Source organism: Pseudonaja textilis, chromosome 2 (assembly GCF_049901715.1).
Source record: "Pseudonaja textilis isolate UNSWEBS1 chromosome 2, rPseTex1.2, whole genome shotgun sequence".
In the NCBI taxonomy this organism is placed as follows: domain Eukaryota; kingdom Metazoa; phylum Chordata; class Lepidosauria; order Squamata; family Elapidae; genus Pseudonaja; species Pseudonaja textilis.
Genome location: NC_141991.1, coordinates 215,970,558 through 215,998,076, shown reverse-complemented (window position 1 = coordinate 215,998,076; position 27,519 = coordinate 215,970,558). Strand labels below are relative to the sequence as shown.

At 36.0% G+C, this 27,519-nt stretch overlaps 1 protein-coding gene across 1 annotated transcript in view; it reads right to left on the bottom strand.

The window, feature by feature from the left end:
* The window catches only part of LIX1 (limb and CNS expressed 1), a 30,675-nt gene extending 4,798 nt beyond the window's left edge, over nucleotides 1-25,877 (bottom strand). Inside the window, exons 1-3 of the mRNA XM_026714557.2 lie at nucleotides 25,625-25,877; nucleotides 15,874-16,037; nucleotides 4,503-4,643 (exon numbers count right to left, since the gene is read on the bottom strand). Of these exons, the coding sequence (XP_026570342.1) occupies nucleotides 4,503-4,643; nucleotides 15,874-16,037; nucleotides 25,625-25,706 (387 nt within the window). The 5' untranslated portion in view covers nucleotides 25,707-25,877. The remainder of the gene's footprint in view (nucleotides 1-4,502; nucleotides 4,644-15,873; nucleotides 16,038-25,624) is intronic.
* Between the last annotated feature and the right edge of the window lie 1,642 nt (nucleotides 25,878-27,519).

Below are 27,519 nucleotides of genomic sequence, written 5' to 3'. Positions count from 1 at the left end.
CTGAAAAAAGTGACATGACTGATTTTCACTCCTCTGACCATAGCAGCATCCCCATGGTCACGTGATCAAAATTCAAGCACTTGGTAACTGGCATGTACTTATGCACTGTTCCAGAGTCATGTGATCACCATTTATAACCTTCCCAGATAGCTTCCGACAAGCCAGATTTGCTTAACAACTGAAGTAATTTTGTTAACCGCGGTGGAAAAAGTGATAAAATGGGGCACAATTCACCTAATAATTGTCTTACAACAGAAATTTTGGACTTAATTGTGGTTGTAAATCAAAGCCTACTTTACTTTCTTAACATTTATCCACATCTTTTGTATTTAAAAAAAGAGAAATTACAAGAATTGTGCTGTTAGAAGTTGTGGTCTGATATAAGGTAGTTGTGGTAGATCTGATTTTCAATTTCTCCTGGACAGCAGCAGATTTTTAAGCAAATATTTTCCATAAATGAGAAAATCTACCCAGCCTCTTCAAGGCCAACAAACCTAGCTAACATATTACTTACTTATTTAGTACATGCAACTTTCTGACTGGAATTGTTATAGTAACTTAGAGAATAATAATGAAACAAATCAGAGGTGTTTGCAGGAGGAGTCAAAAAAGTCAAGATGGAGGCTGGGACCAGACATTGAAAGCACAGCTCTTTTCATGTGTAAAAAATGGGGTGTGTGAATGTGTGTTCACAACCACTATCTTGACCTTTGCCCTGGAAGAGGGGCTAGATGAGAAATAGAATTGCATTTATATGTATTTATCTCTTCTCTAATATGTATACAAAAACCTGGTGTGAGAAAGCCGCATGTTTGTGGAAGGGATAATACTTGCTGGAACCTTCCTTTGCTCTGTCTCTGCCTTTGTTCTCTTTCTTCCCTTTTTATGAGGGCTTTAAAGTTCCATTCAAACTATTGTTGTACGTGGACTTGTGGCATTTGTCAAATTCAACATGAAAAGAGTGAAGATTCAAATTAAATTATGAGGGAACAGTTATTTCATGGCTTCTTTCATCCAATAGCACATCTTAGCATCATAGAGCCTCATCTGGGGGAGTTGCTTGAATCAAAGCTTTATACCCAGTGCTATTGTTTTCCATTCTGTGGGAACCATCTGAAGATGAAATACTTGCTGATTTTATTTTCCTTTTCTTTTTTAACAATCTTTCTGGAGAAGCTGTGCAAAGCTGAACAGAGCATTGTCCACAAAATGGTTTCTGCACTGGAACTGTTAGCAGATTTATAGCTTTGGAAATGCAAGAACGTGAGCATGCTGTTGCTACAATATTTATGCTGGCTTTTAAATATCCCTGAGGACAATGGCTTAGAACTCTGGGGTTTTAAGCTTTTACCTTAGAAAAATTCAATTGAAAAAAATACATATTGCATGAAATGAATTCTCTTTAAAAAGTCACATATAAATTAATAATGGCTTAGTTTCCCCAAATGTGTAGCATTGTTCTCAAAAATGGAACGAGACGCTTAAAAGCCTTTTTCAGGATTTGTAAAGAGGTTTAAAAAGAGGGTGTTCTTTCACTTGCAGACCTCCTCTATAAATTCACCATGATGTTAAACTTTCTCCATCTACCTAGAGTCATACAAGCAAAATGTTTAGTAGAGAAGGAAGAGTATTATCTATTTTACCAGAGGGTCACCCCTTTCCAAGTAAATCCAGTCCACCTGTTCCTTTCCTATCAAGAGTTTCTTCCATGCAGAAGGAAAGATTTCATGAGGTTTGTTGGAGACTAAAGTAATTTATTCAGCAGAGGTCAGCATATTTATTTTCTTCCTATAATTTTTGTTGCATTATTGATTAGATTATCCACATGCTTTTACTGAAATAGATTTCTGCCCCTACTACTAATAACCATAAGATATAATATGGCTCCAGCAACATTATCTTTTCCCATCAATCACAAATTCATTAGATATACTTCCGTCATGATGATGGGTATGGAGAGAAGATGAGTTAATTGTCTTTCCTTCTGGTTATTTTGTCTCTCCTTCTGGTTATCACAGAGATTGGCAGGAATAAAGTCTGCCTATTGACTCCATAATTAAAATGAGCAACTTTTTCTTATGTTGTGTTTGAATTGCACTAAATTCAAATGGTTGGGGTGAGGGCTACAGTGGTTGGAAAAGTAATGTAAAAGGGGTGAGATTTTCTGTTTTATGTGATCTTTCTTTTTTCTTTTTTTAAGGGGGAGATTGATCCTTCCTTCCTTCCTTCCTTCCTTCCTTCCTTCCTTCCTTCCTTCCTTCCTCCCTCCCTCCCTCCCTCCCTCCCTCCCTCCCTTCCTTCCTTCCCCCCTCTCTCTTTCCCTCCTCTACATGAGTCTCTGGAGTTATGACAAGGCATTATAAAGCTTCAATTCACTTATTCTTATATGTATAGGGCTTCTATATATACAGAGTTAATTGTCCTTTAGAAATATTTGTAACACCAAAACCAATATTATATATTTATCTCCTAATGTTTACTTATGTAGCATTAAAAAACTGGAATCTTTGGCTGGCATATAGAAAATTTATAGGGATGTCTAACGGAGTTTTAGAACTGTTTGTAGTCTTATTTCAAGGAAAGGAATGGATTTAGTGTTTAATAAATCCATAATACAAATAGAATATTTTTTAAAATCTCTATATTATAACCTGCATTTACTTGGTGTTTTTATATCTTTATAACTAAGAAACATATATAATGCCTTTTCAAGAAGAGCATTATAATTATTTTAAAAATTATCTATTAATAAATGCAGAAACTTCCATGATAGGACACAGTAGCTGATGACAACATACAGTAACTGTAAACCAACACATGAAAAATATGGAGGTAACCCCAAATGCAGATGTTAACATCTGATTCTGTTTTCTGTTTCACAAAAGCTCCTGCCAACTTATTTCCTTGCCAGAGGCACTTAAATAATAAAGAAGAAAGGACAGAAATAAAGGAAAACAAATAAAAGGGCTCAGCTAATTCATACTTCTGTTTGAGCCTGACTGACTTTCCTTATATTTTATAACTCATTTCAAGAAAGTATATATTCTCTGAGGGAATGGCAGGATATAACTAGATATTTTAAAGCATTTGTCTTAATAACATTAAAATTAATTGATACATTAAGTACGCATGAGTGACTATTGAGTATACATTTTTTTTCTTTCATTGGTTCAATGACCTAGTGATCGGTAAAACAATATTTCTAGTTTATGCTTGGATTATATACAATGTTCTACTTTTTGTTGAAAAGAAAATACATATTGAAACTAGATAATCAAGGCACTGATGTGACTCAGATCAGAACTGGTCAATTTCCTGAGCCCTATTTTTGTTGAGTGCTCTACACCAGGGGTCTCCAACCTTGGCAACTTTAAGCCTGGAGGACTTCAACTCCCAGAATTCCCCAGCCAGCTGGCTGGGGAATTCTGGGAGTTGAAGTCCTCCAGGCTTAAAGTTGCCAAGGTTGGAGACCCCTGCTCTACACAGCCTGAGTGAATGGCTGTTAGCTCCAGTAAAATGTGAAAATTGTGTCCAACATGTCTCACAATCTAAGTCTTTTTAGAGTTCTGCTTTTCAGAGTCAAATCAAATAAAACCAATTCTTCTCTTTAGGATTTGGTGCCTATTTTGCTTTTTATCTTTACAACTTTATTTCAAAATGGGTAATGGTGATAGGACCCTTAGTAGCACAGAGGTTAGAATGCAGTGTAACAGGCTATCTCTAGCCACAGCCTGGAGTTTGATCCTGATGGGTTCAAAGTTGACTCAGCCTTCCATTCTTCTGAGAATCTGTAAAGTGAGGACCAAGATTGTTGGGGGAATATGTTGACATTGTCAAATGCCCATGGGGTGGTATATGAGTCTAAGTGCTATTGTATTGTTGCTGGGATGTGTCAGAAGGCTAAATCAGAGCTCCCACACAGTTTTTGTCTCTTTTTATCACTTCCAGAGCACCAGACCCCATACAATTTCCTTTGAGTTTGTCATTCTATATCTCATCACGAGCAAAATGTAATAGATTGTGTAACATTGTTGAGAATAGAGTATGAGTGCCTTAAATCTTGAACACCTACTTTCCTACTTGCAGTCAAACAAAAATGTTCAATTCTACATCCCTTTGACATCACCATACCATCACCATCTTCCCATCTCTATTGGAGATGGTACAGTTTTAAAGCCTAAACTGCAGCTCTAACTTTTTTTTTAAAAAAAATCCTATTTCTGGCATATGTAACATCAGTGCTTGCAATTTCTACTTCTCAACAATATGCTGGAAAAACCAGATATGTACATCTTTAGAAACAAAACAGATTATGAATTTTTAAAATGCAGTCTTGACTTGTATGTAGTGAGGGAAAAGATGTTTGGGTCAAAAGGGAGACATACATCATAATGGCAAAAAATTATCAACCAACTGCCCTTACATGAATAATTTTCTTCCCGTTTGTAATTATATCAGAAATACATAAAAATACAGCACACAAAACGATGGCTAATACTTACACTGGTGGAAGACACAGCTTCCTGGACACTCTCCATAATGAATTCCTTTGTGATCCTGCGACAAGGCAACTCATTGAACAGAGAATTGATAAGAGCCACTTTTGCAGCATCTCGTCGAGCTTCTGCCCTACTCAGGGAACACTAAAATACAAATAAATGTAAGAAGTGGGACAACATATTTCCCATCTTTATAAGATGAAGTTGTCCTTATTGTACTTAACACCAAAGAGAAGAATACTTGATGACCTGAAATCTTAAAAAGAAAATCATTCTTCTGAGATGAGTCATCATCAGCTGAATGTTTCCACATAGTTGCCAATTTTCACTTCTTCTGGGGTTAGAAGAACCATTTTGTTTCTTTGCAATTCATGTGGAACTGCTTGTTTTGTACAGACTCCAATAATACTTTGAAGCTTCGGTCACTCACCCATCTCATAAGAATAACTTAGACAGCTGCCAAGGGTATTGAAGAGGGCAGCCAAAATAATCAATGAGCAGGAGTACCTTTCTTCTGTGGAAGGACTAAAATATTTGGAGATTTAAAGTTTAGAGAAAAAGAAATAATGGTGGGGACATGAGATTTATAAAACAGTGCATAATTGTAATAAAAGACAGTCTTCCACTCAGGTGGAATATTTAAACTCAAGGCAAATGCAATGAAGTTTATGGGCCATATATTGAGACAGGCAAATAGTGTCAACACCACCTTACATATTTGTATGCCATGCCAAATCACAATTATCAGGATTCTGGCTTAGTAGAAACCAAAATACATGATATTTATTTCTACCATGTCTTCAAATTGACAACTTAGGAAGCAAACTATAGACAGCTTAGAGGCTTGTTTACAACTACAGAAGTCATAGTGATGTCATATGCACCATGATTCTTGTGCAAATGAAATTTCAATTCCTCACTGATGTTTCTTGCTTGTCGTTACAAACTTGTTCACTCTGTCAAGCATATCCAACACTTGTTCCACTTGAAACAAGTCAGTGAAAGCATCTATACCAGGGTGTCGAACTGGTGGCCTGAGGGCTGAATGCGACACATACAAACCAGGCCCACCCCAGATCTGCGATGGGAAAAATGTCACAAAACATCATGTGATGTCAATGTGACATGGCAAGTTTTGATACCCATGATCTATACCAAGTTTATTTCTTTGGATAACTAAAAAAAGCTATTTAAGTATTCAATATGAATTTTGCATTTTTAATTTTACATTGTCCAGAGAAAGTGAGATGGGAGGTCTGAACATTTAATAAATAAAGTTTTTTTTTAAAAAAAACCCTGCTTGGAGAGCCCAGTAGACTATGAATAATACACGTGGGCTATTTACTGATGTCCATTGGCAAAGAAACTAATGGACACAATCCAAGCAACATGTGCCAGTACACTGCTGATTGCCTGCTAAGCTAGCATTCGGGAGATTCAGGTTGAATGCTGGCTCACTGCCTTAGTTATGGGAAAGACTAGCAAGAACAGCTAACAAACTACAGATAGGCTGTAGCTGTACATAGTTTGTTAGTCGTACCTACTAATATTTTCCAGAATTTACATAGTGAGTCTATGTTAATTGGATAGTTCAAGAGAATGACAAGTATTTGTTTTTCGTTCCATTTCTTAAACTTGTCCAATCTTTTTTTGAATACCATCTAAGCTCATCGCCACTGTCAAATTTTTGCAATGCTGAATTTTGCATAAGTCTACTTTAGTAGAGATACTTCAACACTGCCTGATGCAGTGAAGACTGTTCATTCTTCAGTGTGATTAAATATTGGTAGCATTGGGCTTTTCTTGTTATAATTGCTAACATTTTCCCTTAAACAAAATCCTTACAAGAAAGATAAAATTCATTTTCCTTTCTACTTGCTAGTCAAATGTACGTTTGAAAGATCTACTAAGAAGTACTGTAGAAAGACTCCTGAACAACCTGTGAACTTTTTCTTGCACATCTTTTACAATTTTTTTTGAATTGCCTAAGTCACCAGTTTTCTTCTATTAGTTTTAACCTCCTCTTGTGGGTTATATGAATATTTACTTTTTCAAATTCCTAGACAAAATTCAGAACTCCATGCTTTTAATAATAAACCTTATAATAGAAACCAATCCAAACAATTTAGATTTAAACCATCTTTGCAAAGGCAAAACCCAGTAAAAAGGCAAGATAAAAGAAACTATTTATTTTAAGTTTGACCAGCAAAGTAACAGATCAAGGAGACTGCATAGATTTAAAAACAACTAGAAAATCTTTGCAGGCTGAGAGATTTACACATCAAGAATAATGCTTACCTCTTTTTTTGAAAATCATTGGTGACACAAAAGCTTAAGTAGTTTTGAACATTATATTTTAGTTCCTGTGCCTATGTTTTCTCCTGTGACCTTTTAATGCCCATTCTCATATAAGCAGTATTAATCATTCTGGGAATTCATGAGAACTGTGGAAACCTTAGCCATTATTTTTTTCCTGAGGGCAAAGGTATTTCCACAGATTGTTCTACAGAAGTGTTTAAAAAGTGTGGCAATATTCTTGGGTGAAAAGAATGAGGCAGTTAGTGTGAACATGAGAGGGATCTACTCCTTTTAATTAATGGAGGCAAAGCAATACAAGGTGAGGCAAGGCAAGACTGCCAGAAGAGCCTGCAAGATACAGTAGGTGGAGCTCCACTAGTCAGCTGGTGTAAGATAATTTGTCCCCCGCAGGGCACCAAAGATAGGCATGCAAGCACCAAATGGACTAGCAATCTAGGCTGTCAAGACTGCATTGTGTCTAGCATGAGTTCCCCTGGCATTGTATGCCCTATGCTAAATAAATAAATAAATTAGTAGACATGTTGTATGCTGTGTTCTAGGCTCCCTAGCAATGATGTATTGATCTAAAAGAATGAAACAATTGTAGATTTTAGATGCAGTCAAGCAATGTGATAGTACATCCAACTGTTTACAGCTGATACTCTACAACTATGAAAGAAATTTCAATATTCAACATTAGATAGAAAGTCAGGATAATGGATTGGCAGTATAAATGAAGGCAAAGGTGAAAATTTTGAGGGAGCTGAGGGCTGGCTGGGCAAAGTGGATTTTACAGAAACTTGGGAAATTATACAATGTGGTATGTGGGTGTTTTCAGCCTAAAAGAAGACCAATACAGTATAATTTTTAAATGGTTCTCACCGCCAGCCTCACTGACAAACTGCATTCCTTCTAGAAGTTAATCCTAAAAGAAATCTACTGTTAGTAATGTAAGTCACCTAACAGTTGAGTTGGAAATATATAAACCAGGATAGACATTTTAATACTGTCTCTTTAAGGGAATGCTAAAATTGTAATTGGGTGTGGTTCCTCAAATGGCCATAAGATGGAGCCAGAAACCTGGGTTGTGTAGTCCTATTGTTGATAGTTGCTAGTTGGTCAATGTTCTGATGTTAGCTGTTTTTTGGTTCCTGATTTTTTCCCTATTTACTGTTGCTGATCGTCGTTCTTCTTGGATTGCTGTAAGTCTGTTACTGAACTGTTTATGATACTGGACTTTAATATTTGGATTATCCCTGGACTGAAAACTGACTGCTTTAACTGTGTATGATTTGGATTGTTTGTTGGACGTTGCTTAACCGTTTACTGGAAGTAAAAACCTACATTTTACTATACAGTGTATCTGTGTGTTGGTTGTGTGTTATTTTTCACCACTCTCACTACGTCTCCCTGTGTACACTCATTCTCCTAATGGGGAATTACCTCAACATCTACCTTGACTGTTGTTTGGAAAGATGAAGATGAAGCTCGAATACTTTGGCCGCTTACTAAGAAGACATGAGCCACAGGGGAAAACATACCTGATGTTGGGAAAGATTGAAAGCAGAAGGAAGGGATAGCAGAGGATGTGATGGATAGATAGTGTCATTGGTGCAATGAACATGAATTTGGGCAAACTCCAGGAGACAGTGGTGGACAGAACGCATGATCTATGGTCATGAAGAGTTGGACATGACTTAACGACTGAATAACAACAATAGAAGTTCCTGCAGAGTAAACACATTTTCTTGTGATTCCCTTTTAAATCCAAAACGATTTGAGTGCCTTTTTTATGGATTCTGAAGAGTTTTAGAAGGTTTCTATTTTTCTGTGGGCAATCTGTTGCATGTGTCCAGCCTTAGTCTATAATATCTTGTACAATGAGTAATACAGATACATTGAAATCAATAGGGTTTAAGGTAGTCCCTATGAATTTAAGCTCTATTTTTTATAGAATGATTTCCGGTGGGACTTCAGCCTAAAGCCTGTTAAATCCCTACACTGTTATTAAATCCTCATTCTGTGAAACCTCATTTTCAAGGGTTCATAGTATGGATGAGATTAATCAATGGAAAGCTGAATCTTTTGTTTCTTGTTTTACAGCTTTTCACTTTCTAAACCGATATTCCCAATTCTCCCTATTTCAGTCTTTGCTTCCAGATTCCTTTTAAGATACCAACACTCTTAGATAAAGGAGAGATGGAACCACAGGGATCTAAAATATCTTTAATGGCAATTCACTACTTATAATTTTGAAAGCAGAATGGTTAGAAACTTATCTGGGCTAACAAGAAATTTAAAAAGTGGTCTCAGAAGTAGGTTATCATATTCTCTTGTCATTTATTTCAGGCTCTTCTCATTGTAAAGTATCTTCTGATAAATACTGCTTTTCACATTGACTTTGGGAGTAATGAAATCACGTGTCCATGTACTGCTTCCCTGATGCAACTGATTAATTTTAAATTGCAGAGGCATTTCTGCTGTACTTTCTGGCTCTCTGCTTATTCCATGGATATGCTATTTATTGGTTGTATTGGTCTTCTTTGTAAGCTTGTGCTATCCTTATGGCTACTGCCACTTAATAATATTAGGTACAGATCCATTTCTTAACCAAAGGGAATATAGAGAAGTTGATCTTGCTTTCTTTCCTATGCTTGTCTATGGACCAGTATCCCCACCACTACATGTATTCTATTAGGGAATATGTTAACCATTGTGTATAGAAATGAGTACATCTCAGAAAAGTGTTTCATAATTAAGGAAGCATGGAAGAGATGGTAATTAGAACAGAAAGCAAAAATGTCAGCATGTTTATACTTCCATGGGAAGGAAAATTGGACCCAACCCATTATACCTGCATTGTCCAAGGAACATAGAAAGTGATCTCATAAGAAATAATTTGTCTATCACAGGAATTCTGTATGTAAAAATTACGCTTTCCCACTTTCCCAATATCGTTCTTTGAGCTGTGCTTCTTCAATAAAATCAAAATAAGCTATGACTTGTGTTTGTCCAGAGTTACTTTCAAAAGACAGCAGAAATGAGTTTGCAGTACCATGGAAATGTAATGAGGTCTCCTTTGTTTTACACCTCCACACATAGCGGAGCTTCCCGGTGGCTATTTGATTCACTGACCCTGAATACTGGAAAATTTGGCTGTATCTATTAAAATATTTCACAGGTATAGGAATATATTTTGATTACCTAAAAGGAGGCATAAACCCAAGAAGTTATCACTTGGGAATACGATACAGCTACTCAGTTGCCCAAATCCTTTTATTTAAATGGAACTGAAGAAAATGTGGTTTGGGGACTATAATTGAAAGATCTTATTTGTCACAATTCTTACAGCAGCTTATATGCAGCTTGGAGATTAAAGGAGGGGTATACAAAATACCACTAGATAGAAACAGAAGGTAGAGATTGGGGCCCAATTGCATGCCTTCTAAGAGTCAAGGATGTGGTTTCAGGAAGTTACCTAAGGCTACAATGAAGGAGATGAAAACCATATGTTCGTGTATGATTGTCCATGGCCAGTGAATTAAAGATTTCTGTAAATCTCAATAAACGGGGGATAATAAAACCAGGCTCTTCCTAGTATAGAAATAAATAATGCCTATTTGTATAAGAAGATACGTTATATAACTTAGAGCTTTGTAGAAATATATTTTGAGTTAAAAGTACTTAATTTAAACACTCTTCAGAGCTGTTTTGTTTTCTAATTATGAATTAATCTTCAGGGGTAAAAAGGGTTAAGCTATCAGTGCTAAATAGGTGGATATTTAAATGAATGGAGTGGAGTGAGAAGAAGGGAGACAATCACTTTATGTGTGGATATATATAAAATAAACTATTGTGCTATATAACAATTCAGGCACATCTTGAAAATAGTAGGCTTAAAAAAAATATGAAGAAACTAAAATAAAGGGGGACAGAAAATTATCCTGTGGTCTATCTCACAGAAGTAGCCTTAAGGTTGTTCATATAGAATATTTGCATTTGGTTCCTTAATATATTCATTATGTTACCCTCCATCAAATTTTGTTTTATACATTTGTATTTTGTTCCCAGAAACTAAAGTATTACATTCTATTCTTTTCTTGAGAGGAATTTTGTTTTCTAAATCAGGTATTACTATATATGAGCTTCTATATATTGTTAGGTCTTAGAGTGATCTAAGGATCTTTACCTGCAAAGTTTGAGTAAATAGGCATGTTTAATTCTCTTTTTAATAGAAAGAAATCTGATCAAAGAGAAGGTTGAGAAGGCAGGTGAGTTGCCATTATGAAAGGAGTTATCAAGTCCAAATGATGGCAGGAAGCATTAACGCACATGCCAGCAAAGATATTATTTTGTGATGTCACTTTATCTCTTCCTTACAATAGCTATAATTAGAATTATTTGGTTGTTATCAGTTTAAATATGTAAATTATATTGTTGGTTTTTATATTTGTCATTATTTGATTGTTGTATGTCTCCCAGAGTCACATTTTGTGAGGTGGACAGCTACATACATTTAATTAAATAAACAAATGTAAACTTTAAGATGTCATATGAATCAATCGTCAGCACTGATACTGATGAAATCTTGTAGTGTGTACAACTTTTGCTATCTGCTAAACAAACATTCATACTATTTATTCTTTACAAGGTCTTTTGAAGTTATGCCTAGCAGTTGCAATCAACTTTAGATATCATTGCAGATGCTTCCCATGTTTTGAGACAGTGAAATTTAAATATGCCAGATGCTGGTAAATTCTGGCTGGGATCTAAAAGACCACATGAAACACTCTGTGAACACTGAGGCAATTGTACCCCACTTCCCCTCTCCCGCTTTGCAATGCTTGAAATGCCTGAATGCATTTTCTACCTATCTGTGAAAAATATGGATCACAAGATTTGTCTCTCAGAAATCAATGTTTTACAAAGCATTCCTCATCAAATAGACTAGATAACCAAAAACCTCCTATATGTTGGGAGATCAAGCCTTATGATTAGTAGTAAAATAGATCACAGGTAAAAGTCACTATTACATTTTTTTCATAATTCCAAGATTGGAAATACCAGTTTTTGTTGAAGGATTATTTTTTGCTCCAGTGGCATAGCTGAAATGCTTTTGCTCCTTAGAAAGAATAATCTTCCTGAAATTATAATTCTTTGCCTAATCCCAAGATAGTTTTAAAAAGTTTAAGGCATTACACACGAAACCTAAACATATAGTGTTAAATATAAAACAATGCTTCCCACCATGATGTTGTTAGGTCAATTTATTAAAACATGTGGTCTTTTCTTTGTTATATTACTTTCACTTCTCCCTAGCAATTTTCGACTGCAAGCATGCAAAGGTTTAACAAATTCTAGAAACATTTCTTTTTTTGCTGCATTAACTTTAACATGCGTCTTAAGATTTAAATTAACCTAATTATTGGCTACTTTTCATTTTCTTAGCTGTAATACAAACTCTGAATCCTATATTCAGGTTTCCTTTAATTCATCTAAATAAAGAGCTGAACTTTCTCTTAGAACATTATTTATCATGATCATATTTCAGCTAAAATGTGAAACAGATTGCATTATAGTCAGTGGCACCTCAATTATACCATATGCTCTGAATCAACTTTCCCCATCAATACATTATATTATTGTAAATCATGTCAGATTGATTTTGGAATAAGATGTTTGATTTTTTTGAAGTAAGATCATATTTACTATTTAATTGTTCATTCATGAGATTATTCTGCACTGACTTACTTATATCTAAGTTTCCCTTTTTAATTTATAGTACACTGAACTATAAATGTACACTGAAGATAAATGTATGCATGATGATACTTATCAGCTGTGTTGTGAGTTTGGATCAAGTTAAAATAAATTTAGGTCCCTAGCCGAGGATCTCTGAAGTAGAGCTCTTGATCAACTTTCTAGGAACTTCTTCCTGCAGTGTTTTGTTGGTTTTCTGCAGCTGTGTCACATTCATGGGTATGCATGAAACAGTGAGATACACATGTAGGTTTTTCATATAGTATGGATGGAAAATTTCTCATCACAGTTCCACTTACAGCTAAAGCCTTAAAACAAAACATTACTGATTAGCTACCCATAGCACTATTGCTATCTGTCTGAAAATGACTAAATAAGTAAAAACAGAATATGAAAGGAGGGAGAATTGTTGGATTAAAAATAGAATATGAAAGATGAACTTTTAATAACGTGAAAAATAGGTGAAAGAAATCCTATTAGTCAGAGTAGACCACCAAGATGGTTCTGACCATACTTGTGGATGACCTCTGATGGGATAAGAGTGGCATTCTGGTTACAATACAATTTGAAGTGTTGGCTCACCTATAAAGCTCTACATGGTTTAGCAATGGTAACCTTTTGGATCTGCCTGATCAGTAAAATCTGGACCAGTTGGCATGCTCCAAGTTTCAGCTGTAAAACATTGTCATCCCCTGGACTGTAGAAGGTGTGCCTTCTTTGAAGCTTCACGTTCATAGTCTTGGCCCAATTGAATTAGTTCTTTCAGCAGGATAGGGTCAGTATAATAATTTACTCCTTTGTAATTTATTCCCAATTATTATAATTATATTGAATTGGTTATTCTCCCTGATAAATGGCTATTTACTATTTTTTATTTTATTAGTTTCAAAGTTGTTTTAATCTAAAGCAGAAATTGCTTTCTGCTTTAGTTACTCCTGTATTTGAAGCAACACAGAGATTGATAAAGAAGTAATTCTTGGGTTGATTGATAAAACAATAAAATCACCCACAAATCATGGGATCCCTGATTCCATTAGTTGATTACAGCTAGTTACAACATGTAGAAACTCACATATATATAAACATATAGAATGAATTTAAAGCAGATACAGTACATGTTTAATACCTAGTAAATATATCCACAAATGATATAGTGTAGGAACTTTTAGGTCAATTGTCAATACTAGTTGAATTTTGATTAGAGCTTTTACAAGAATTCTTTATTTCTTAAATGTTAAAAGAAAATTTAAACCCTATTTAAAAATAAAGATTAATTAAATTTCTTCATTTTGCAGAAGTAAATATTTTTGTGAGTGACATTCTTATTGGTAAAAAAGCAAAACCATCTGCTAGAGTAATGAGTCGGTTGACATCAGAGTTCAGTGAAAGGGGAGCCAAAAGCTTATCAGATAGGCCTCTGGTTGCCCTCCTGTCTAGTAAGTGGAAAATGAAGTACCATTTTCATGGGTAGCTTTTTCTGCTAATGCCTGGTATAAAAGGCATCAAGAAAATAAGAATTATATGGAGGCATGAAACGTCTTGGATTTTACATAGTTGTGGAGAGCAGGTAATTTCATTACTCCCATACCCTTCAGAGCTACTGTTAAAGTATGCATGAGAGATATTTTAATTGATCCCATTTGTAAAAAAAGCCTAATATTGATATTTAATTAGAAAAAGCACCTTAGCTGAGATATGAACTAATTTAACTATGATTATGCAGAAAAAAATGATGTCATTCTTCCCAATCTCAGTGTGAAACCACTGCAATGCTATGGTGAGATTTTTTCTTTTATCCAAATATTTTTTAAAAATATGATAAATTTAATGCTTAAATCCCATATTCTATTAGCTAACACCAATGGACTACAGAATTTTGCAAAAGCCTTGGCAAAAGTAGTTCACATGCACCCAAAAGAAATACCCACTAGCTCTTACTCTGATTCCTAGTCAATGGAATGTTCTACCTGTACAATATTATTGTTGAGAGTGTTTCAAAGGTAGAAAGGAGAAAGGTGGCTTGTGCATTGGGTTGCATTAAAAGTCAACCCATTAATCGGTGCTATTACTTCCATCTTTTGGAAATTGGTCTTGCAATTAGGATATTTTTTTCCCTTTACTTTGTTCCTGAAACAATCTATAAAAAAAAGTAGAGGTGCCCATCTAAAGAGTACATTAGGCTTATCCTGTCTAATCAGTCTAATTACCCTTTCAAGCCTTCCACTGATAGACTCAGTAATGAATCATATCTATCAATAAAGAAGGCTAAACAGAATGGATGTTCCATGTCAACTAACAGCATCCAAAGTGTATCATCAGCTCCTTTGTAATGCATTTAGGAAACATTAGTTTAGGTAATGAGACTAATAGGAGTACTGACACAGATGCAAATGTTAGCAAAGCAGAGTGAAATATTATACAGTGATGATGGCATAACAGGTAGTAATACATAGTTTTTATGAAAAAACTTTAAAGGCAAACTAGTGACAATCTTCCCATTATTTTTCTCTCATTAGATGCAAACCCCTGGTAGCTACAATTGTTCCAAATTCAGAGAAATAATTCAATCCTGTTTGCTTCAAGGTAGAAGGATTGTTAATACAATGCTCTTTACAATGAAGAGTAACTTTTGTTTGTTATTATAATGTGTGCTAGACATTTCATGACTCATTGGGTCATCCTTTCAGAGATGTTTCCTTAGCAGATTCCTCAATAGCTTCAAGAATGACAGAACTTCTAATGTACAGGAGTGCCTTCATGGAGAAAATTGGGATACATTCAGAGTTGTGCATGTTTTGAAAACAGCCCATATTGAATTGTATAGCAGTCAAACATCAGGGCAGGAAACCTTTTATGATATTTCATATTATATCATAAACTGTTTTATGATAATTTCAATGTCATAATGTACATAATTTTATGTATAAAATGTTTTATAAAATTTGCCAAATTCCAATTCCATAGGAGTCATGGGATCCAGATTTTGAATACATTCTGCAAGTTAGCAAGCCAGTTGAGGAATGCCACAGACCAAAATGAGCAAGGAAAGCAGTGATATAGAAGTCTCTGGGGCATTTCCAGATGATAGGGAGATCTTGAGGAATAGATGGAGAAAAGGTCTGGGCTTCCAATGGGAGGGAAATTCCATATAGGTTTCACTAGGTCATTTTATCTTTTTCCCACATTGCCTTACAAATGTATTGGCCTTTGGCTCTCATGATATTGACACAATTCTGATGAGCTCAGTATATGATAAACCAGATTTCATCCATATTTTATACCTTGTCATTAAATACACTATCTTATACATTCTTACCTGAAAGTTACCAAAACAGCTTCCTCCAGGCAGGGTGACATAACTCACAAACGGAGGCCCAGGCAAGTTTAGTGACTCATATACCACAGTGCCTTCACTTGAAAATACACCTTTCAGTTTCTGCTTGTTCTCCCAGAATTCCTGAAGCATTGCCACAACGTTCACTATCAAAATATAGGAGTGAATGTTTTAGTCACGATTCATTGCCTAAAAATTGTCTTTTCATTAAACTAAAAGCAAAATATTTAGAAAGAGTTATGCTGCTGTTGAACTGATCAACTTGTAACTAAAAAGCAGTTGTCTAGTCAGGGTTTCCAATCTTGACAATTTGAACATATATGGACTCCCTGAATTTCTGAGCCAGAAGGAATTCTGGTAGTTGAAGTCCACACATCTTAAAGTTCTTAAGGATTGGAAACCCTGCTTTAGTTCTTACAAGTGGCAATATCCCAAACTTTGATTCAGTTTTTAAAGTATTCACATAGACTGGTATTTTTCATTCAAAGTAGGAAAGCTGATTAATTAAATAGAACTTCAATAATTATTTCAATGTTTCTGATTTCATAAGGACAGAGTTGGAAGAAGCATAGTATTATTGAGTCCAACCTACTGTTCAGTGCATGGATCCAGATCAAAACAAAGTTAATGGCTGTCTAGCCTGTATTTGAACATCTTCAGGGAAAGGCAGGCTACCATTTTTCTGGAAAATTGGTTTCACTGATGAACTATTCTTGCTTTTGGAGAAAAAAAATCCTAATACTCAGTTGGAATCTATCTTCACTTCCTATCACTTAAATCCATTTCTCATGGTAGCATGACAAAACACAATTAATGCTGCTAGTTTTGGGGCAAGATCTGTTTAATTTGTACATATTTTAATCTTGTACAGTATTTTATGTTTTAAATTTTGTCATATTGTTTGCCTTATTTTAATAGTAATGCTTCTGTCATGAATAAATTAACAAACTTAAATCCATTGCAGAATTTCATGTCTTTCTAGCATGTATACTATTGAAACAATGACGTCTATGCTGGCTTGGGCATGTTGTGGGGGTGGCTGATGGTCGGATTCTGAGAGATCCCCTGTATGGAGAATTAGTGCAGAGAAAGCACCCTAGAGGAAGACCACAGCTGTGATATAAGACATCTGCAAGAGGGATCTAAAGGCCTTGGGAATGGACATCAACATCTGGGAAACCTTGACCTCTGATCATTCAGTTTGGAGGCTAAAGATGCAGCATGGCCTTCTTCAATTCAAAGAAACACTCGTTCAACTGTATCTGTCCTCAGTCTGGAAGGGATTGCCAGTCTCGAATTGGCCTTTTTAGCTCTAGATGCTGTTTTAGGACCTCTTTTCAGAGCACGATACCATAGTCTCTTGAGACTGAAGGATGCCAATGAATGAATGGAATGTAACTCAGAGAAGGCAGTATATTCTGGGTTGAAAGGATGGTTTTCACCTGCTTCTTGTTTGGGTAATAGACTGATGTAGTAAAAGCTTGTTTCAATTGTAACGTGATACAAAAATAATAATAATAATTAAATGATATCCTTCTTAATATTTCTATTGTCAAGTGACTCACACTGTCAGGAAATTTGGTTTGGAGATAAAAAAGCAAATTAAATTGAAATGGCAACCTGCATAGAAAAATAGCACAAAAGATCTATAGCATATTGTGGCCAGCCAATGCACATCAAAGCAAAGCTCAAATATGAATTCAAAGTTTCAGCCCCGCACATGTCTCCTTTTAGCTTATTGATCTCCCGGTTACAACAAAGTAATGTGTTTTCAAGCTAGCTTTGAGCTGATCTCACTTGTTTCAGATCCATTTAAAATTTAATGGAAGCAAGGGTAAGAGTGTGCTATAGCCGTCTTTAGTAAATAGTTGAATGGTAATAGAATGCAATTTCTGATGAAGAATACCATATGAAACTATTGCTATAGAATAGGTTCTCAATTGTTATTGAAACTCCATGAATTTTATATCATTCTTATTCTCTTTTTGTCTCATGTCATCCATCAAAATACTGATAGCTACTTTATAGTCTGGCTGTATTGAAAAGCTTTATATATGAATACCATAATGCTAATCTTGAAGTAGTTTTGTTTTGCAATCCTGTTACAGATAATCTAATGGAAAACCTTCAACTCTATCAAAAAGCCTTCCCCAACATGGAGCAATCCAAACTTCCAGAACTTCCCAACAAATGAGAAAGATACTTGATTAGGGAAAGGCTGTTGCAAAATATGAATAAAAAAGAAGTTGATCTACCTTTCAGAAGAATAAGGAGATCCAAGTAAACAAAAACTAAAATAGAAAACAGGTGATTGCATAGTAGTAGATGTAGAATTAAGATTTGACACAGAAAATTAGCAAAATTGAATTCTGATCACCATTAAGGGATACTACTTAATCTATTTGTCCTTGAAGCCTAGCATTGTCTAGTCTGACTGTTCTTAAACGTTTTGGGCTGGTATTTTTTCATAGCACTTCTTTTTCTTTTAAAAGATGAAAGAAATGGAATTGAAAGACATTCATACTCAACCCATTCCGATGCACAAGCTGTAATCAGATGAATTGGCCCAAAATTGCCAAACAATCAAGTAGATTTTTAACAGTTTGTTTTGTGACTGTTCCAAATTACAACGGCACTGACAAATATGACTTATAACAAAAGGTGCTTTTTCAAGAGGCAACTGGACTTTCTTGTTTTTCTTTAAAGATGTTTTCACTTCTCAGGAGGAGAGAAACATTTTCAAAGAAAAACAAGAAAGTCCAGTCGCTTCTTGAAAAAGCACCTTTGTGACAACCATGACTTGGACGACTGAGAACCCCCATGACTTATGACCATTTTTCATAGTTATGATCTTTGCAGCATCCCCATGATCATCCCAATGATCAAAATTCAGCTGCTTGGCAACTGGTTCATATTTATGAATGCTATGTCTGAAGGCCATGAGATCATCTTTTGTGAGCTTCTCAGAAGCAAAGTCAATGGGAAGCCAGATTCACTTAACAACCAGGTAACTAACTTATCAACTGCAGTGATTCAATTAACAATGGTGTCAAGAAAGGTCATGAAATGGGATAAAACTCACTTAACATGTTTCACTTAACAACAGAAATTTTGAACTCAGTTGTGGTCATAAATTGAGCACTACATGCATATCTCAAATTGTACTATATTCATTTTGACTGCATCCACAAAGCTAGGACATGAATAACACATACACACATGATAGTGCCCTTAGTTTACCCATTAGCACGAAACCATAATTGGTGCATCACTTATGTTAGAAAGCAAAAGACATACAGACTTAATTATGGTTTTGTACTATTTGTTTATGGCTACTTACACATGAGTGACGAACTTGCTTCAATTTATAGAACAACTAATGATCAACTGGTCAATATTAAAGCTGAAGAACCATTACAGAATGTCTGCTTTTCCAGTAGAGAAACCACTGCAGTAGTCACGGATGCTTTGTTTCTGTGGGCCCTCTACCAGCAGTCATGACATTTATTTATTTCTGTAACATTCTTTCAGTGCACAATTCTACCATATACAAATTAGGCTTGAGGTTGCAATATGGAACAGGAACAAGATGTGTGAATTAGGAAAACAACATTATTCTGCAGACCAAGAATAGAAAATGAGTTCTTTTCTCTTTTCTTTTCACTTTTTCCTTCCTTCCTTCCTTCCTTCCTTCCTTCCTTCCTTCCTTCCTTCCTTCCTTCCTTCCTTCCTTCCTTCCTCTCTCTCTCTCTCTCTCTCTCTCTCTCTCTCTCTCTCTCTCTCTCTCTTATCTACCTATCTACTTATCTACCTACCTATCTGTTTTCAAGCACTGTCATTACAAGGCTTTGATATTCTGAAGGACAAGCATGTTTATTCTTGACCATTTTTCACAAGTCATTACAAAGCAGAGGACAGCTAATTAAATGATGATTTTTTTCCCACTACATTTTGGGAAAGATTTATTTTTTAATGAAAATATTTCTTTTATCAAGCATGTAACCTGGAACCTATCCCTTCCTTTCCTTTATGTTCTGGTTATAAAATAATACAACCCCAAGAACATTTTCCCTTGTCAAAGAGTTGCTTTGGAATAGTTCTGTTTAGGATTGCTTGCAAAAAAATGTTTTCAGTGGAGGTTTATTCCTAGGTCAGTGCCCTCACCAATCAACTGGAAATGGGCCCCTTGGAAATCAGTAAAAATAATGGAGACTTGCACTGGATACATAAAGCATCAAAGGGGTGAAGAAGATAATAGTCTCAGGTTTAAATTGCAATAAAGAGACCACACAGAAGTGAAGGAAACCACCCAAAGCTGAGGAATAATTTTTTAGAACTGATGGAGGAATGTTAGAGCAGAAGTCTGTTGCAACTTTCCTAGCTGTGTTGGTACTGAGACAGAATCCTAAGACTCTTTCATGGTCACAAGTAAACCATTTATGAAGAAGACAAGCAGTATATATTTCATGCTAAGTCAATTGTAAAAAGACTTTTCAAGAGAAAGGTTGTTTTATTTAACTTGTCAGATTAATATTAAATAACTGTTTGACAATTGAGTAGGAAAAATAACAGTGCTTTGGAGTTTAGTATAAATTCAAGGTCCCCTCACCCTCTTTTTTTTTTAAAGAAAATTCTTTAATGCCAGGCTACTAAAATTACCTCCCATTTCCTCAATCAATCTGCAGCATGTAATCAGTAAAATTAGGTAATTTAAACATACATAACTTTAATGTTCACCTTCTGTCAGCTGCCTCCCATTAGGGGCTATAATTTAACAGATACCTTACACTGAAGCTGCAAAAGGTGTTTTCAGTTCTGCACATGCATATTAAATGTATATGAAGAGAAAAATGCATGCTGCAATAGCTTTATAGATACAGGAGTAGTAACAAAAGCAAAACAATTTATTTACTTTGATGCATATGCTAATCATCACCAAAAGGTTTTCATTGGTTTATAGCAAACTGAAATTAATGGGATTAAAATAATAATTTTTCTTTCATTTCCTGTGCTACAGGCATATTCTAAAAGTTTCAATCCATAGTCTACTCTATACCTATATATCATAGTCTCCATATTCTTCCATTTAAGATTGATGTTTTTCAAGTCTTCCTGAAATGTTTGGCATCAGGTTTTGTTTGGCCCTTCTCTTTTACTTTGACCACCTGGTAGCATCCAATGGAATGTGTTCTTTTCTAGATGTCACTCAGTCATGCTAAGCACATGTCTAGTAAAGTACATTCTTCATAATAATAAGAGCCAATTAAATAGTATCAGTGACAAAAGGAAACAACAATACTCTTAGGGTCTTCATTTATTCCAAAATGTCTACCTGGAGTATATGATTTACAACTCTTTGAAAGCTTAATAAAGATGAGATGATTTGAAGTGGTAGGGTGCCTCAAAGGTGGGGGCACTATCATCAAGAAAGCTTGAGTCCTAAGTAGTAGTGTGATTCTTTCAGTGGTGATAGCCTCAAGAAAACCCTCTCTCTGATTTCTAGACGTGAGCAGATTGAACCCAGAGAAGCGAAAAATATGGACAGAGAGGACTGCTAGTTTGAAAGAGGGTTCAAATATGCTATCTACATTAAGATTAAACAGGCCTCTTTCAATAGAGGGGGAGGGATACAACACTACCTATTTCCCTTTTATAATCCTTTACAGTCTTTTAAGCAGTTCCAAGAAGGTTCCACACTTATTTGCACTATTGAGGTGATACTGAGAGCATAGATGAACCCCCAAGTGTCCTCAATGACTCTCACAAAAAGTGCTAACAACCAGATGACTGCAAGGAATACAAATCCTTCCATCCTCCACCATTCAGTCAGAACTGAATGAAAAAACTGAAACATCTTCAAGAAAAAGATGTCCAGTTGCCTTTGAAAAAGCACCTTTGGGACAACCAGGACCTAGATGACTGAGATTCTCCATAGACATTTCCCTGATGGGTTGAATTCTCTCTAGACTCCTCTCTAGATCACTAAAAATCTCCACAGACAGTTCTCATCCTGGTGATTCATATTTCGAACTGTTACCATTAGAGAGACATTATAGGTGTTTAAAAATGAGGACTAATAGACTGAGAAACAGTTTCTTTTCCAAGGCAATAATTGTCTTCAATCAAAGTGCATTTGTGATTTAGTCCTATGTATATAGTGGCATTTTTAAACTATTTAACTTACTAAATGTTTTAGATAGGTTTTAGACTAGATTTATTATTATTTATTTTTATTATTTTTATTATTATTATTATTATTGTTGTTGTTGTTGTTGTTATTGTTAAATAGACTGTGGTGTGATTGTGATGTGGTGTTTGGGGCACTGTGCTGGAGTAGCTTTCGAATTTCATTGTATTCGTGGAATGCAACGACAATAAAGGTATTCTCTAAAGCAGGGGTTGCCAACCTTTTGGACCTCAGGGACCACCAAATTCATAATTTTAGATCCCAGGGACCATTGACTGGTACTGTGGGTGTGGCCTAATTTGTGGGTGTGGTTCTGTGGTCATGTGACTGGCTGGGCATGGCTTGTATGTAAATATTATAAATATTTATATAAATATTGATTTTTTTTATAAAAAAGAGCAACTTTTACCCAAAATCAGGCAAAGCAGACAGGCGGATTGAGTTGTTCACAGAATCACAGATTCATTTAGAAATCTATCTATCTGCCTTTGGCTAGCTCAGTCTGTCACATAAAATTTGCTTGCAAGCAAACTCATAAAATTTGCTAGCAAGCAAACTCACATGATTAACTTACAACACACCATTCATGTAAATATTGAGTTTTTTATTTTAAAAAAGAGCAACTTTTACCCAAAATCAGGCAAAGCAGGCAGATTGAGTTGCTCACAGAATCATTCAGTGATCTATCTATCTGCCATTGGCTAGCTCAGTCTCTCAAATTTACTTGTCGTGAGTCTGCACTGAATTTGCTTGCAAGCAAACCTTCAGTCCTAAGGGAGGTTCGGCTGTGCTAAACCGAAGATCTAAAGACTAGCTAGAAAGCAACCATTTCCTAAATCTCTACTAAATCTCCCTGCAGAGCAGAACAGATGATGGTCGGAAAAAGGAAAAATAGAAGTTTAGCAGGCAAGGTTACTGGGTAAGGAGTGAGTGGCTGGGGAGGGTTTCCGCAGGCCATGTGGGTGGCACAGCCTTGTGTTTCTGCACAGCCTGGATTAATTGCTAAGTGACAGATAAGTTAATGATTCCCAGTAATTGATCAATCTATTCCAGGGCCATATTAGAATATGAATGGCGGTTTACTGACTGGTAACTTGGCTCTGGTATTTTTAGGCAAATTAACAACACTTCCTTAAAACGTAGGATCAGAGGTGGGATGCTACTGGTTCGGCTCGGCTCTATTGAACTGGTAGCTCTGAAGAGCAGCAGCCACAGAACCGGTTCTGTGTCTGCTGCTGCTTGGCCCATCTGCCCGCCTGGGCTGTTAACTGTCCTTTAGTTCCTGCTTTTTTAACCTTAGTTCAGGGATGGGATTCTACAGGTTCACACCTATTCACTAGAACCGGTTGTTAACATTCTAAGCAGTTTGGAGAACAGGTTGTTAGAAGAAATTCCTGGCCCAATTCTGTAAGGAAGGCAGGAAGGAAACATTCTGGTGTTGCTTACAGAAACTGCCTTTCCATTAACCCTTATTACATTCTTGGCAGGACTAGACTTCCTGTCTCAGGACATCTCTGGAGTCTCCCCCCCCCCCGCTTTGCTGGTACTTTGTTTGTGTGGAGTGACCATTCGAAGTTACAGTGGCACTGAAAAAAGTGACTTAGGATCATTTTTCACATTTACTATTGTTGCAGCATCCCCACAGTCATGAGAGGCCAGGCGAGGAGATGTGTGCCTCGATGTGAGTGATATTGAGTTGGCCACTTCCACCCAGTCACATGACCACCAAGCCATGTCCACCCAGTCACATGACCACCAAGCCATACTTTAATTCATAACATAACATGACGGAAAATTGGAGGGACACCTGGAGAACTAAGGAATAGCTTGACGACCCATTACTTCTCAATACCCTATAGAGTGCTCTGATTACTTCTAAAGTACTCTGTAGAACTTATAACTGGATTCCACATTTTCAATATTAGGAAATTTACCACCTATACTGAAATATGATTACCAAATTTCTCAAACTCTCTACTTACCAAAGGATAATTTCTACTTTAGAAGTAAGCAGTCAGTTATAGCCCAGCAAATAGGAAGCAGTGAAATAATTAAAGAGTGTGAAGATTACTAAAGTACTCTTTTTGATGGTTGGCTCCACTTTTGTGGTAAGATTCCATTAAAATTATATTTTAAACCAATCTTGTATTACATGTGCTTTTTCTGCTTTATTATAGCCATTTTCTCACCCTATAATCTATGGGTAGTCACAGTAACCATCTGAGAGGCCAGTAAATATACTTTCAATCAAAACCTTGCCTATGTCACCACAAAGAAGGGGAAAAAAAACTTCCCATCTTTTCTACACCAAATGCTTCTTGCTTATAAGATGCATCTGTTCCTACAAGGTTTCAGAGTAAAAAACTCATTTGGACATAGGATGGTTGCAATAGGAGGGAGTTTTAATTCTGGGTGGGCTAAAGGAAGTTCTGTTCATGTTTGTTTATATAAGTGTTGATTTCTGACAAACTATGTACGCAGTAACAAATACATAACTGTTCTTTGCCAGCTGCATATTTCAAGCATTAATCCCATTCAATTTAGAAAGAATCATTCTGTGCAATGTCATTTAACATAAGAATTAAGCATATTCTTAATGTTTTGTAACATACCTCATGATGAGCTACTTTTAAAAATGTTATTCTGAAAAAATATATATGAAACTTCGGATAAAACTAACTGACTGCTCCTCTGTTTCTTTCTCTCTCATTGTCTTTCCACCTCACACTCACAGTAAACAAAAAGTGATATCAAAGAAGGTGAGCAAACATTCTTAAATAAATCGAAGAAATTTTGCGAACTGCTCAAAATTGATTTTCTGTAGCATTCAAGAATTTTACTTTTCTGAAGTTAGGATTCCAGGTTCCCGATCCTCTTTTGGAATGTAAAATACTTAGTCTTTAAATAAAAAAAGAGTTCATCTTTGAATATTGAGAAGCATGATTCAAAACTAGCAAATTCAGAAAGAAAGCTATTATATATTGATATCTAGCATTTTTAAAGCTAAATTTATTACAGTACAAATGTTAATGGGAAAAATAAACACAGCACAAATCGTAACACCCAATTCATAATTTCCTACAGTGAAGCTAAATGCTCTACGCAGTACTTGTGTGTCTGCATGAGTACACACATTAAAATTATACTTTACTGAGATTCTGTATTGTATTAAATGTATTAAAATAACACATATGCACAAAACTATATATGATCTCATATAAATATCACAATGTAAATTGAAGTCTTAATATTTTGCAATAAGCCTTTTATAAGACACATTCAAACTACCTAGAGATAAAGATAACTCCCAATATAATAAACCATACATTTGTTGAATTTTTTGCTGAATTCTAAGACAGTAAAAACAGTTAATTAATGTTAAGTCAAATATGCTATCGATAGAAAGCAAAATACCATACACAAACTCTTAATCTTTCTCAATATTGAATCTGTACATAAAATATTATGGGCAATGTCTTTGCAATGTCTCTGTCCTACAGATTTCAGCAAGTATCCTCCCGATAGTGCAGAAATTTTGGTACTTACAGTCTTTAAATGCTAGTGTAGGGTCTCTGTGAGGCAAGACTTGAGAAATGATGTGCTGTAGTGATTCCAAAGTTCTGTCCATCTTGAGCTGCCTTTTACCAGACTGCCCCCTCCAAGTGTCCACATGCCGGAATTCTTCCAGTCCTGTCTTGAATTTATGCAGCTCATTGATGAACTGGATTACCAACGAATCCTTTCAACATCTGCCAATCAGACATTGGCCAGATTTGAAAGACTCTTCAGGGGGTCTCCCTCCCTGGCTGACTTATCTTTGTTGTTGGCTGAGCTAATTAAGGAGAGTAGGAGATTGACTACTGCTTTCTTCTGTGAAACACACCCACCTACTGGCTGGCTGGAGAAGCTAATCATGAGAAAGGCATTCCTCTTCTCATCCTGACTTCGACAGAGCCAGAGCTTGGATTTCTGTTCACTTAAGTAAGAATCCAAACTCATAATGTTAATCACAAAGGGGAAAAATTAAAGACATTGGCAAGGTTTATAGAATTTCACATATTCAACCAGTGGTAAAATGCAAACAGATTTGCTTAGGTTATTGGCAATACTATCGTTTTAAATGAAAACATGCTCTGCTCTGATTTAAATACCTTCCTTTATTTCCTGTCACCCCACTCCAAAGTTTTCATCATGATTGGGTTTACTTCCGAATTTCATCATGAAATCACTTTAGTATCGTGAAGAATGTGAAAAGTGTAGCTGTTGGTAGAGCAACATTTTCTTTCAGTTACATTTCACTGTTTTTACAGAGAATAGCACTAGAGTGGGGTGTCAAGCTCAAAGTCCGCAGGCTGGATCCGGCCTGCAGGGTGCTTAAATCTGACTCATGGGGCTGGCCTTGAAAAAGCAAATGACAGCCCCACCGTGCCTCTGGCAGCCAAAATGTGGTATGGAGAGGCCATGTGCTGCCCATGTCCCATTTTCGGCCTAGATAGCCTCTTGCAGCACTCTGTCGGCCAAAATGGGTGTGCGTGGGGGGCACATATGACCTCTCCACATCCAATTTTGGCTGGCAAGATGCTGCAGGAGGCTTCCGTCCCATCTCCCGGCCCTGGCCGACCCATGGAGAACTACAATGCTAATCCGGCACCCGAAGAAATCCAGTTCAATCCAGTTTGACACCCCTGCACTAGAGGCAGCCAGAAGAGTAATAAACAAATAAAAGTAGACTTATAAAATGCAAAAAGGGCCACACTCACAAATTACAGGTAGTCCTTAACTTACTACAATTGAGCCCAACATTCTGTTGAGACATTTGCTAGGTGAGTTTTGCCCCATGTTACAACCTTTCTGGCACAATTGTTTAAGTGAATCACTGAAGTTGTTAAATTTGTAACTCGATTGTTAAGTGAATCTGGTTTCCCACTGACTTTGCTTGTCAGAAGATCACAAACTGTGATCACATGATCCTGGGACACAGCAACCATTATAAATATGAACCAGGCGCCAAGGATCTAAATTTTGATCACATGGCTATGGGGATTCTTGCAAAGGTTGCAACTGTGAAAAACTGAAATTGAAAAACTGGAAAGAAAAACTGGTAAGTCACTTTATTCAGTGCCATTGTAATTTTGAACAGTCACCAAATGAACTGTTGTAAATTGATGACTGCCTGAAATTAAAAGCAAAATTAAAAATACAAATTGATTGAAAGTAAAATTTAACATACTTAAATAAGAAGAAATAAATGGCACTTTCACACTGCAGATTCCTTTGGCAACAAGCTGGCTTATAGGCAGTGGTGGGATTCAAATTTTTTTACTACCGGTTCTGTGGGCATGGCTTGGTGGGCCTGGCAGGGGAAGGATGCTGTAAAATCGCCAGTCAGAGGTGCTATTTGCAGGTTCTCGGAACTACTCAACATTTCCGCTACTGGTTCT